The sequence below is a fragment of the Schistocerca americana genome, chromosome 4 (assembly GCF_021461395.2).
Source record: "Schistocerca americana isolate TAMUIC-IGC-003095 chromosome 4, iqSchAmer2.1, whole genome shotgun sequence".
Classification (NCBI taxonomy): Eukaryota; Metazoa; Arthropoda; class Insecta; order Orthoptera; family Acrididae; genus Schistocerca; species Schistocerca americana.
Genome location: NC_060122.1, coordinates 801,291,297 through 801,304,437, shown reverse-complemented (window position 1 = coordinate 801,304,437; position 13,141 = coordinate 801,291,297). Strand labels below are relative to the sequence as shown.

The following is a 13,141-nucleotide window of genomic DNA, read 5'->3' as shown; positions in this document are numbered from 1 at the left end:
ATTCGTATCTGATACCTAGCACAAGGTAATTTTTGACAGCAACAAATCTGCACTCTTCAAGAGCGAAGCAACAGAGAAATAGGACGACAGCTGACTTGAAGCATGTGGTGTAGTCCCTCGAGCCGCGATTGCCTATATTCCCAAATGATACACATCTTCCAGTACACCGACGGCCTAATCAGGTGTTTAACACCCGTTGTGTGGAGGGTTTAGTTCAGTCCGGATGTGATTGTGTGACGTTCTGAGGGCATTTATTCGTACCATAGCTTCGACGCACTTCTTCAGGTTACCGTGAAAATTACCTACGACGTTTATTTCAACATTCGTGATGACCAGACGTTGCCCCTCCTTCTGTATCTTCATGACGATAACGCTGTGGTCACTCTCGTCTGTCAAGATCACTTCAGCCGTGGTATTCGGTGCGCAATAACTGTACTCGGCAAGCCACTATACGCTGTGTAGCGGCTGTTCATAGTTCACCAGACTCATTTCAGCCTAACCTAGTCCATCTGAACGATAAGCAGTAAGACCGATTGCTAGTTCCGTTCTACAAAATTCTGAATTCCATCCTTGTCGTCATTACAGGGGGAAGTATGTTGGAGACAGTTGACATCGAAAGAGACCACGCCACCAGTTGTTACGTAAGACGAACAACTGACTACGGTTGGGAGCGGTATGGGAAAATGTAGCGCACAAGATGCTCGGCCGACCGAGTATTGAATGCTGCTTTTTGTTTGGGATTAGGTCGGATTACATGAAGGAATTGATGTAATTCAAGCATGCGCTGTTACGGTTCTTACTTGTCGGCTCATACGTAGTAGAATGTTACAGAATTGCTCCGACAGCTTATATGGAAATCCATGGAGGGATGAGCACCTTTTAGCGAAACATTTAAGTTTATAGAACCAACATTTCCGACAGACTTCCGAACGCTTCCAGTGCCCCCGATAGTCAAGGACTGATCGAACGACGATGTGAAAGATTGCATTTTCTGACGATTGATTCAGTAGATCTGTCTGAAGCCTGTCTTCGCCGACGGGTGCATTTATGTTCTCCGATTCACCTTAATTTGCGCTCGACATATACTTCAGGATAGTTGATTGTGACAGACCGCCCGTCGCGAAGTGAACAATATGTCCTATCGTCGTTTCACGCGCATTACATCACTTTCTCGGGTGTGGGGAGGAGGGAGGGGGGTTTGCTGCCACTGTTTGTATCCAGCTGTCGTCTCGTAGTATCACAGCTTTTCGTAGTAATTTTGTAAGGACGTGTCCCTCATGTACACAACAGCATCGTCTGCTAACAGTTTCACAGAATTCCATAATTTGGGTACTGCGACGCTTACAACGTACGCAGTGCCGGTCCCAAACCACTTCCTAGAAGTACGCCGGACGCTATGTCTGCTTCTGACGCTGTCTCCTGTTAGAACGACGTACGGACTTTGAACAAACAGAAGTCTTCAAGTGATTCGCGCGCCTGATACGACATACCGCTAACACGTGTTTATTTACGTGGCGCATGGGTGAAACGGTACAGCAAAGCGGCTTAGTAGAACGCCTGCGAGGGCTAAAGGTGGAGCGGGGGAACTGTCCTTCCCTTCGCTCCTTTCCGCCCTGAGACTCGTGACTGCCCACGGTCTGAGTTATTGGTGCTCCAAAATATACGCTGTCTCATCAACAGTATCCGGACACCCCTATGTAATGCGGAATTGAAAGCTGTACGTCCGAGAGGCTAACTCGCAACTATAAAAGGAGGGGACGATTGCTGTGTTGTCAGTAGAGAAGCCATCATCCCATCAGTAACAAATAAGTAAAATTCATAAATTTCTTTTTCCGTAATTTCAGCACTTGCTTTTGGACTGGCAAAACTTTTAGGATGTTCTTGGCCTTCGTTTTAGGAGAAGGAAGAGGTTCACTTATCCAAATAGTTTCTTTATCTTTTCCTATGTAAAATCGGTAATCCTCTGTTTGTTGTCTCCCCTCTTCAACCAGGTGGTCATCTATTTCCTCTGTTGATTGTTCGGAGTCACTGCTGTGGGTTTCTTCTTCAATTATTTCCTCTTCGGACACAGACTCACACGAATCTGACAATTTTTGTAATAATTCTTCTGAAAGTTCTCGGTGTACTTTCTCATACTTTTCAGGACGTACAGTTAGACGGTGGCTGTGAAATGCCTTCATTTTTTCCATTTCCACGCTTCTAAGAGACCTAGTGAAACATGTCTTTGTAAAAGTAATATATTGTAGCAAATCAATATCCAAAACTGTAAAAAGTAACGAAAATTGCATATGGGAACTTTGATTCGATTCGAATATTCATTGTATACTAATATAAAAGAAAAATTGCCTTGAGGCGAAAGAAAAACACAAGTATAGAAAATACTTACATCACAAGGCGCATAGCGGCAAACACACCGCAAATGCAACACTCACGTTTCAAACAACAATAGCGACCAAACTGCTGAAAGCATGGATAGCGCAAATGTAGTTAAGTGGCGACATTCGTTAAGAACGACAAACACGTATCTGGGCGTGGACGCAACTGTAACGCTATCTGTGATACTAACAGAAAACTAAATTTTGCGGCTACCTGCCGCAGGGGCGCCCACCGAAGGGTTAAACCAAGACCAGGCAGGACTCTTCTACTACGGATAGGGACTATCGAGCACTGCGGAAGCTGGCTGTAATAAATCGCATGAAATGGGTGAAAGGAATCCATGTGCTACCACAGTTCTGCTGGCATAATGACCGTTCAGGGTGCTTAAAAAATGGAGTATGGTGGTCGAGCAGTTCCTCGCAAGCCACACATTTTTGTAGTCAACGCTACGTGAGGCTTGCGGCGGTGTAAAAGGAGTGATGCATCACTCTAAATATGTGGCAATCCGATGGAAGGGTTTCGAATTGTCGAATGCATGGCGAGCTTTACCTACACTATCACGTGTAGTGCCAAAGTGAAGTACGAAGGAGGTTGTGTGTTGCGGTTTGCGATTGTTCTTCGTGGTTAAGGTGTGACTCCTTATTGCACTTGATGAAGTCCCATACTCCGTGACAGCGTAGGGGAACGATACGGGAGACCCGCACCGCCGTAATAGGCAAGGTCCTAGTGGAGATGGTTTGCCATTGCCTTCCTTCGACCGTAATGGAGATGAATGATGATGGTGAAGACAACTCCACACAGTCATCCCTGACCCCGCCGGGAATCGAACCCGGGACCTCGTGCTCGGGAAGCGAGAACGCTACCGCGAGACCACGAGCAGCGGACTATTGCACTTAAGAAAACGATAAATGCGTAAGGATACGAACATCTTTTACAGCACTGTCTACTGTTATCAGTAGAGGTACAGACCGGAATCGACGATAGATTGTTTCAGCATGACAATGCACTCTGTCATAAAGCAGCATCTGTGAGGCGATGATTTGTGGACAGTAACATTCCTGAAACGGACTATTCTGCCCAGAGTCCTGATCTGAATCCAACGTACCACCTCTGTGATGAATCGGAACGTCGACTTCGCTCCAGACCCAACTTCCCAACATTACTACCTTATATGGTATCGGCTTTTGTGGAAGAATTGGCTGTCATTCCTCCGTACACAATCCGACATCTCATTGAAAATTTCCCCGGCAGAGTTCAAGCTATCATAAAGGCGAAGAGTGCACACATGCCATATTAATATCCACTACAATGATCTCGTCATCTACGCGACAGAACAAAAACTTCTTTCCTTGGATGTACTCAGTTTCAGGAACTACCGACTATGCGTTTTCTTAATAAACGAAAAACACCACGAATTTAAGTTGCGAGTTAAACGTCCCGCGAATGTTGACCTTAATGAAGACTGGGCGCCAGATCATTTGCACACGACTTTGATAAACGAGTGGCCTGTTTTAAGGAATCATCCCAAAATTCCCCCGAAATGATTTTGCAACAACAAAATGACAACTCACTGTGTTTGGAATATTCTCTTTGAATACAATGAAAACGCATAGTAAAAAAAAATCCATTATGAAAGCACGTTCCTACCGAAAAATTCTAGTACACCTCTGGAAGATCACATTCACAAGTTGGAACTGCCTCTCGAATTGTCAGTAGGTAGTGCAACTGACGGTGATAGAAAAAAGAAAGCTGTGCTCGCAGTAGAAATCAGACGAAGCTCTTGGCCAGCCAGCACCGCTCGTTACATCAAAATCACAGTGAAATCCGGACGTGACGAACGCCTCGCAGACACTAATTACACAACTGTGCTCTAATAAAGTTCCCTCTTTAGCTGGTAATGACTTCCAATTTTCTCCCAAGCAGACAGACAGACAGTGGCTATTACCACACACACTCGAGCACTGGAAACTATGTTGCCCCTTTAAAGTCAACAGCCCTAAGTTAGCGTCACACTCAGACTCACAAGCCTGTAATACATTTTGGTTCCAAAACTCCGTCCTTCGACAAAAGCTGTTACCGTTTATTTTTCCGTGAACGTAAACTAGAAGGTAAGAAGAAAAGACACTCACCTATCTACCCTACACCTACACTTTTTATAATCACTTCGATTCCGAAGTTCACTGAATGTTGCTGAAAACCCATTACAAATAATAAATTAATGTGAGTCAGACTAATATTGAATTAGAATTAGCTTTATCGAACAGTTTGCGTGTAGCTAATACATCAGAGTCGCACTGAGAAACAAGATTAAACTACTCGAACTAAAAAAAAAAAAAAAAAAAAAAAAAAAAAAAAAATCCTGTATTAACATTACTACTAAAGAAATTCATCAGACGGGCGCTAATAAACAAATAAATAAATAAAAGGTCGTATAATACAAAGCTTATGAGCCTTTCGTTCAGTTTCAAGACTATTTTCACCTTTCCATAAACTGAACAAAAATTACATTATCAAACGGGCATCTAATAAATATTTGGCGAAATGAAATGTTTCAGAATTGGTATGAAAAATGATGCTCCCCTGCAGATAAAATAATAACGTAAATAAGCTTTCAGTTTCAAAATAAACCTAATATGCAGCGAGTCAACATTCAGGATATGAGAGGAACGATCATTCGAAGCAAAGAAGTGTAAACATGATCTCTAAAACGCGTGCAATGAGCACGATTTCAGTGGAAAAGATTACAGTACCAGAGACGACCAAGGCTCCTAGCTCTTAAGGTATGCAAAACTGACCATTTCTCCTGGGACATCCTGTACGGCGCTCACCTGAAATTATTACGTGACAGAACTTACCGAAATCTGCTGTGTGTGTGTGTGTGTGTGTGTGTGTGTGTGTGTAAATGATCAACGCGTATGTTTTGTGCTAATAAGTTCCCAGAATTTTCGTTCCGACAAAGAGCGATTATTGCTGCAGCGGCAACACTGCTGAGACAATTCATATTGTTAATTTATGAATAAACATGTTGTCTCAAAAGTTAAAAAAAAAAAATTTCGCAGCACGCCTCTGTGATAACACTTAGTTTCGTTTGGATTATTCATCTGCCTCTAGTAAGTAAACTGACCAACATCTGCACATTTACTACCAACGCATAAATGCGTTGTTTGTGTCTGAATATTTCCATCACTAAATGTTCAGCCCGCACTTTACGGGCTTCGTGAAGCACCAGAGGAAACCTCAGACTGACATACCAAATTGCTAGGCATTTACTGATGGGGCTTCCCGTCAACAAGTGCCTACTCCAGCAGAAATCTTTACATCAATTAAAGCGTTTTATACGGCTTTCTTTCAAAACTGAAACCACTATACCAACAATGAATCGTGACGAATTTAGGTTTTAGTATTCTTGATTGAATTGTTCGGTATTTCGCTCAGGATGCTCAATTTAATGGAAGCAAAAAGGGGAAAAAATGTTTTTAACCACGAAGCGAGATGTCAAGTAGTACGTGCACACAAAATCCGCACAGATTCATGTCGAGACTTACCGGGGCAGACAACTGCTGAGGAAGAAAAGGCGGTGCGCGCAGTTCGCAATGTTTACGGCCGGTTATCGCTCCTCGTGTGTATGAAGACCCTACACGTGCTACCCACTCGCGAATCCAGCGGCAACTGTTCAGGCAGCGACATGTGGTTCACGACGCCAAACCGCCGCGCCGCCGCCGGCTTTCTGGGTAATCACAGGCAGCCCGGGCGGCGCATGCGCAGCACCGCACTTCGGAAAAGCGTGACGTCCGTGGGACACTCAGTTTGGCCGGACGAGCCGAACGGGCAGCGGAGTATTGTTTGGGAGGGGGTGGGCGTCCTCAGAGCGTAGGGGGCAGTAAAACAACACGCAAGTATTACATCGTAATGTCTAGGTTTTTTTTTTTTTTTAATGTCCCTGGACTAGGAGAGGTCATACATACATCTCTGAAAAGAGGTAACAAGGGGATGACTGTACTTCTCCCGAAAAGCTTTTGCTAATCATTATCATGTAAAAGTTGCATGATTTCGAGAACAAAACAATCTGAGACTACTGAAAGATGGCACTACCACTTTGCACACTATCCCTACACGAAAGGGTGTGGATATACAACACTTCTAAGTGGCCATCAAAAACTTACTCCACCAACATATCGAGTGTGAAGTAGAAAATGTTTATTTAACATGCCAAAACAAAGCTCAATGTGTAAGAACGCCTGTAAATCATAAATCCGAAAGAACGACTATTATATTTAGTGAAAATTTTAAAAATGTGATTTGTAAGTATTGTGCTGGTCACCTAGGTATTAAACATCTGCCTTTCCACAAAAAGAGAAAAAACAGAGGCAACAGTATGGAGTTAGATCCTAGAGAGTACAATACATATGGTGACCAACATTTCACATCCACCGCACATGCGTAGATTAGGCATATGGACACACAAATTCTCCTACAATGTCACAACAGTTTGTCTTACGAAGTACAGATTAGTCGACTTAAAATGAAACAAGTACCTCGAACTACTGGTGTCCTCCCGCTGACAGAAAATGAAGACAGGCTATTTGGAAAATCATCACACGTTGGAAGTAGATACATTTAAAAATGAAGAGCAGTACTCAACGACTGTAAAAACAGTAGAACTAAAACGTTAAAAGTATGTAATCGGAGCGTTGTGCGAGAGCGACACACAGGCAATGACAGTGATGAAAGAAAGAAGATTGCAAAGACTGCATAATGTTTAACACAATTGATGAAGTACCTAGAAACCTCCAGCTGTGTTTGTTTCTTCCCACATGGTTTCTTGGCTGCAATTCGTCCGTCCAAGCTGCAAATTGACTGCCTGCGGCCTGATGAGTGAAAAAATGAAACAATATTAGTTAATTTGCGCATAGCAATTCAGAAATAACAGCAGTAAACAATAATACATAATTAAATGGTTACACATATATCTTAGTGACCAACAGCACTAACAGACAGAATAAACATTTACTCACCTCCCAGTCATCTGGACTACGCTACTATTTACTTGTGTTGTCAATCAATCATGCATTGTAGATTCTTGTAACAGACAAGTGAATTTTTTGAACTGTTCAGAAGCTGTGACGGAATTAAACGCTACAAGGGTAATTAAAAAGTGATGGTCTTTTTTTGTTACATCCGTATGGCACCAGCTGTTTCACAAGAGTTTGATGGACGGTGGTGCAACAACATTTTGTGCCCTTTCTTGACATTTTCATCTGAGAAAGTTTGGGCGGGAGTTCATACGAATAAAGTGTTCCACCACTTGAGCTAAGTCGTCAGTTTAACTGCTGAAAAAGAAAGAGCCTTGTCTTTCAGAACATTCTCCTACTTCCAATTACTGTCGGCCATAAATAATAATAATAATAACAATAATAATAATAAATAATTCATGGTCCCCCATGAACCATGGACCTTGCCGTTGGTGGGGAGGCTTGCGTGCCTCAACGATACAGATAGCCGTACCGTAGGTGCAACCACAAAGGCGGGGTATCTGTTGAGAGGCCAGACAAACGTGTGGTTCCCGAAGAGGGGCAGCAGCCTTTTCAGTAGTTGCAAGGGCAACAGTCTGGATGATTGACTGATCTAGCCTTGTAACAATAACCAAAATGGCCTTGCTGTTCTGGTACTACAGCCGTAATTCTTCCCGAGGGCATGCAGCTTTATTGTATGATTAAATGAAGATGGCGTCCTCTTGGATAAAATATTCCGGAGGTAAAATAGTCCCCCAATAGGATCTCCGGGCGGGGACTACTCAAGAGGACGTCGTTATCAGGAGAAAGAAAACCGGCGTTCTACGGATCGGAGCGTGGGATGTCAGATCCTTTAATCGGGCAGGTAGATTAGAAAATTTAAAAAGGGAAATGGATAGGTTAAAGTTAGATACAGTGGAAATTAGTGAAGTTCGCTGGCAGGAGGAACAAGACCTTTGGTCAGGTGAATATAGTTTTATAAATACAAAGTCAAATAAGGGTAATGCAGGAGTAGGTTTAATAACGAATAAAAAAATAGGAGTGCGGGTAAGCAACTACAAACAGCATAGTAAACGCATTATTGTGGCCAAGATAGACACGAAGCCCACGCCTACTACAGTAGTACAAGTTTATATGCCAACTAGCTCTGCAGACGACGAAGAAATTGATAAAATGTATGAGGAGATACAAGCAATTATTCAGATAGTGAAGGGAGACGAAAATTTAATAGTCATCAATGACTGGAATTCGAGAGTAGGAAAAGGGAGAGAAGGAAACATAGTAGGTGAATATGGATTGGGGTTAAGAAATGAAAGAGAAAGCCACCTGGTAGAATTATGCACAGAGCATAACTTAATCATAGCTAACACTTGGTTCAAGAATCATGAAAGAAGGTTGTATACATGGAAGAACCCTGGAGATACTAGAAGGTATCAGATAGATTATATAATGGTAAGACAGAGATTTAGGAACCAGGTTTTAAATTGTAAGACATTTCCAGGGGCAGATGTGGACTCTGACCACAATCCATTGGTTATGAACTGTAGATTACAACTGAAGAAACTGCAAAAAGGTGACAATTTAAGGAGATGGGACTTGGATAAACTGACTAAACCAGAGGTTGTACAAGTTTCAGGGAGAGCATAAGGGAACAATTGACAGAAATGGGAGAAAGAAATACAGCATAAGAAGAATTGGTAGCTTTGAGGGATGAAATAGTGAAGGCAGCGGAGGATCAAATTGGTAAAAAGTCGACGGCTAGTAGAAATCCTTGGATAAGAGAAAAATATTGAATTTAATTGATGAAAGGGGAAAATATAAAAATGCAGTAAATGAAGCAGGCGAAAAGGAATACAAACGTCTCAAAAATGAGATCGACAGGGAGTCCAAAATGGCTAAGCAGGGATGGCTAGAGGATAAATGTAAGGATGTAGAGGCTTATCTCACTATCGGTAAGATAGATACTGCCTACAGGAAAATTAAATAGACCTTTGGAGAAAGGAGAGCCACTTGTATGAATATCAAGAGCTCAGATGGAAACCCAGTTCTAAGCAAAGAAGGAAAAGCAGAAAGGTGGAGGGAGTATATAGAGGGTCCCTGCAAGGGCGATGTTTTGAAGACAATATTATAAAAAAGGAAGAGGATGTAGATGAAGATGAAATGGGAGATATGATACTGCGTGAAGAGTATGACAGAGCACTGAGATATCTAAATCGAAACAAGGCTCGCGGAGTAGACAACATTCCAGTAGAACTACTGACATCCTTGGGAGAGCCAGTCCTGACAAAACTCTACCATCTGGTGAGCAAGATGTATGAGACAGGCGAAATACCCTCAGACTTCAGGAAGAATATAATAATTCCAATCCCAAAGAAAGCAGGTGTTGACAGATGTGAAAATTAACGAACTATCTATTTAATAAGTCACAGCTGCAAAATACTAACGCGAATTCTTTACAGACGAATGGAGAAACTGATAGAAGCCGACCTCGGGGAAGATCAGCTTGGATTCCGTAGAACTGGTGGAACACGTGAGAGAATACTGACCTTACGACTTATCTTAGAAGAAAGATTAAGGAAAGGCAAACCTACGTTTCTAGCATTTGTAGACTTAGAGAAAGCTTTTGACAATGTTGACTGGAATACGCTCTTTCAAACTCTGAAGGTGGCAGGGGTAAAATACAGGGAGCGAAAGGCTATTTACAATTTGTACAGAAACCAGATGGCAGTTGTAAGAGTCAAGGGGTATGAAAGGGAAGCAGTGGTTGGGAAGGGAGTGAGACAGGGTTGTAGCCTCTCCCCGATGTTATTCAATCTGTATACTGAACAAGCCGTAAAGGAAACAAAAGAAAAGTTCGGATTAGGTATTAAAATCCATGGAGAAGAAATAAAAACTTTGAGGTTCGCCGATAACATTCCAATTCTGTCAGAGACAGCAAAGGACTTGGAAGAGCAGTTGAACGGAATGGGCACTGTCTTGAAAGGTGGGTATAAGATGAACATCAAAAAAAGCAAAACGAGGATAATGAAATGTAGTCGAATGAAGTCGGGTGATGCTGAGGGAATTAGATTACGAAATGAGACACTTAAAGTAGTGAAGGAGATTTGCTATTTGGGGAGCAAAATAACTGATGATGATCAAAGTAGAGAGGATATAAAATGTAGACTGGCAATGGCAAGGGAAGAGTTTCTGAAGAAGAAAAATTTGTTAACATCGAGTATAGATTTAAATGTCAGGAAGTCGTTTCTGAAAGTATTTGTATGGAGTGTAGCCATGTATGGAAGCGAAACATGGACGATAAACAGTTTAGACAAGAAGAGAATAGATGCTTTGGAAATGTGGTGCTACAGAAGAATGGTGAACATTATATGGGTAGATTACATAACTAATGAGGAGGTATTAAATAGAATTTAGGAGAAAACGAGCTTGTGGCAGAACTTGACGAGAACCAGGGGTGGGTTGGTAGGACATGTTCTGAGACATCGAGGGATCACCAATTTAGTATTGGAGGGCAGCGTGGAGGGTAAAAATCGTAGAGGGAGGCCAAGAGATGAATACACTAAGTACATTCAGAAGGACGTAGGCTGCAGTAGGTACTGGGAGATGAAGAAGCTTGCACAGGATAGAGTAGCATGGAGAGCTGCATCAAGCCACTCTCGGGACCGAAGACAACAACAACAACAACAACAAGAACAATTCATGGTGGCAGATTATTTCAGTTTATCCTTCTGGACAACACGTATACATCACAACTTTTTTTTGAATAAGTACACTGACGGAAAAAAATCACAATAACAAGCAGTTGTGCGACGTGAACGATAGCTGGTAGATGTGATTCCACACTTGAAAGATGGCGTCTCTTCAAATTTCGCGCCAGTCGCATAAGAGTGGCGCTAGTGGCGCCACTATGAGGATGGAAATCAGGTTTGCTTTAAATACGCGCTGTGACGGACGTGAGCGTTGGTTACCTTTGAGATTCGACGTGGTGAGTTAACGTTGTCATGAATGCCTTTAAGGTGACAAAGACGCCATTAACACTTCACCGAGTTTGAAAGAGGTCGCGTAATATTCTACGAGAAACTGGAAGTTCCTTCTGCGATACTGCAGGAAGACTTGGCAGGAATGTAGCCACTTAACGCGATTGCTAGCAGTGGCGGTCGCGAGTATGCAGTCACATGACGACTGGGCTCCGGACGTCCACTTGGCACTACCGAGAGGGAAGACCATATTGTTGGGCGTATGGTTCCGGTACAATGCACTGCATCTTGCAGCAGCAATTCGACCAACAGTTGAGACCACAGTGACACAACAGACTACACTACTGGCCATTAAAATTGCTACACCAAGAAGAACTGCTGATGATAAACGGGTATCCATTGGAAAAATATATCATACTAGGACTGACGTGTGATTACATTTTCACGCAATTTGGGTGCATAGATCCTGAGAAATCAGTACCCAGAAAAACCACCTCTGGCCGTAATAACGGCCTAGATACGCCTGGGGATTGAGTCAAACAGAGCTTGGATGGCGTGTACAAATACAGCTGCCCATGCAGCTTCAACACGATACCACAGTTCATCAAGAGTAGTGACTGGCGTATTGTGACGAGCCAGGTGCTCGGACACCATGACCAGACGTGAGAGATCTGTAGAATGTGCTGGCCAGGGCAGCAGTCGAACATTTTCTGTATCCAGAAAGGCCCGTACAGGACCTACAACATGCGGTCGTGCATTATCCTGCTGAAATGTACGGTTTCAAAGCGATCGAATGAAGAGTAGAGCCACGGGTCGTAACACATCTGAAATGTAACGTCCACTGTTCAAAGTGCCGTCAATGCGAACAAGAGATGACCGAGACATGTAACCAATGGCACCCCATACCATCACGCCGGGTGATACGCCAGTATGGCGATGACGAATACACGCTTCCAATGTGCGTTCACCGCGATGTCGCCAAACACGGATGCGACCATCATGATGCTGTAAACAGAACCTGGATTCATCCGAGAAAATGACGTTTTGCCATTCGTGCACCCAGGTTCGTCGTTGAGTACACCATCGCAGGCGCTCCTGTCTGTGATGCAGCGTCAAGGATAACCGCAGCCGCGGTCTACGAGCTGATATTCCACGCCGCTGCAAACGTCGTCGAACTGTTCGTGCAGATGGTTGTTGTCTTGCAAACGTCCCCATCTGTTGACTCAGGGATCGAGACGTGGCTGCACGATCCGTTACAGCCATGCGGATAAGATGCCTGTCATCTCGACTGCTGCGAGGCCGTTGGGATCCAGCACGGCGTGCCGTATTACCCACCTGAACCCACCGATTCCATATTCTGCTAACAGTCATTGGATCTCTACCAACGCGAGCAGCAATGTCGCGATACGATAAACGGCAATCGCGATAGGCTAAAATCCGACCTTTATGAAAGTCGGAAACGTGATGGTACGCATTTCTCCTCCTTACACGAGGCATCACAACGACGTCTAACCAGGCAACGCCGGTCAACTGCTGTTTGTGTATGAGAAATCGGTTGGAAACTTTCCTCATGTCAGCACGTTGTAGGTGTCGCCAACGGCGCCAACCGTGTGTGAATGCTCTGAAAAGCTAATCATTTGCGTATCACAGCATCTTCTTGCTGTCGGTTAAATTTCACGTCTGTAGCACGTCATCTTCGTGGTGTAACAATTTTAATGGCCAGTAGTGTATTACAAATCCGTAACGTCAACGTTAGGTCCGAGCCACACGCCCTCT

At 43.4% G+C, this 13,141-nt stretch overlaps 1 protein-coding gene across 4 annotated transcripts in view; it reads right to left on the bottom strand.

Annotated features, from left to right (window-relative positions):
• Positions 1-13,141, bottom strand: part of LOC124612722 (ras-specific guanine nucleotide-releasing factor RalGPS2) — a 363,977-nt gene that overhangs the window by 143,942 nt on the left and 206,894 nt on the right. For 3 of the 4 annotated variants that reach the window (XM_047141084.1, XM_047141080.1, XM_047141081.1), the window contains one exon: positions 7,157-7,244. Coding sequence is in view for 2 of the 4 variants with exons in the window: in XM_047141080.1 (XP_046997036.1) it covers positions 7,157-7,244 (88 nt within the window). In the remaining 2 variants the exon portion in view is untranslated. Of the gene's footprint in view, positions 1-5,921; positions 6,047-7,156; positions 7,245-13,141 lie in introns of those variants that run through there. The other variant, XM_047141083.1, reaches the window with a different exon arrangement.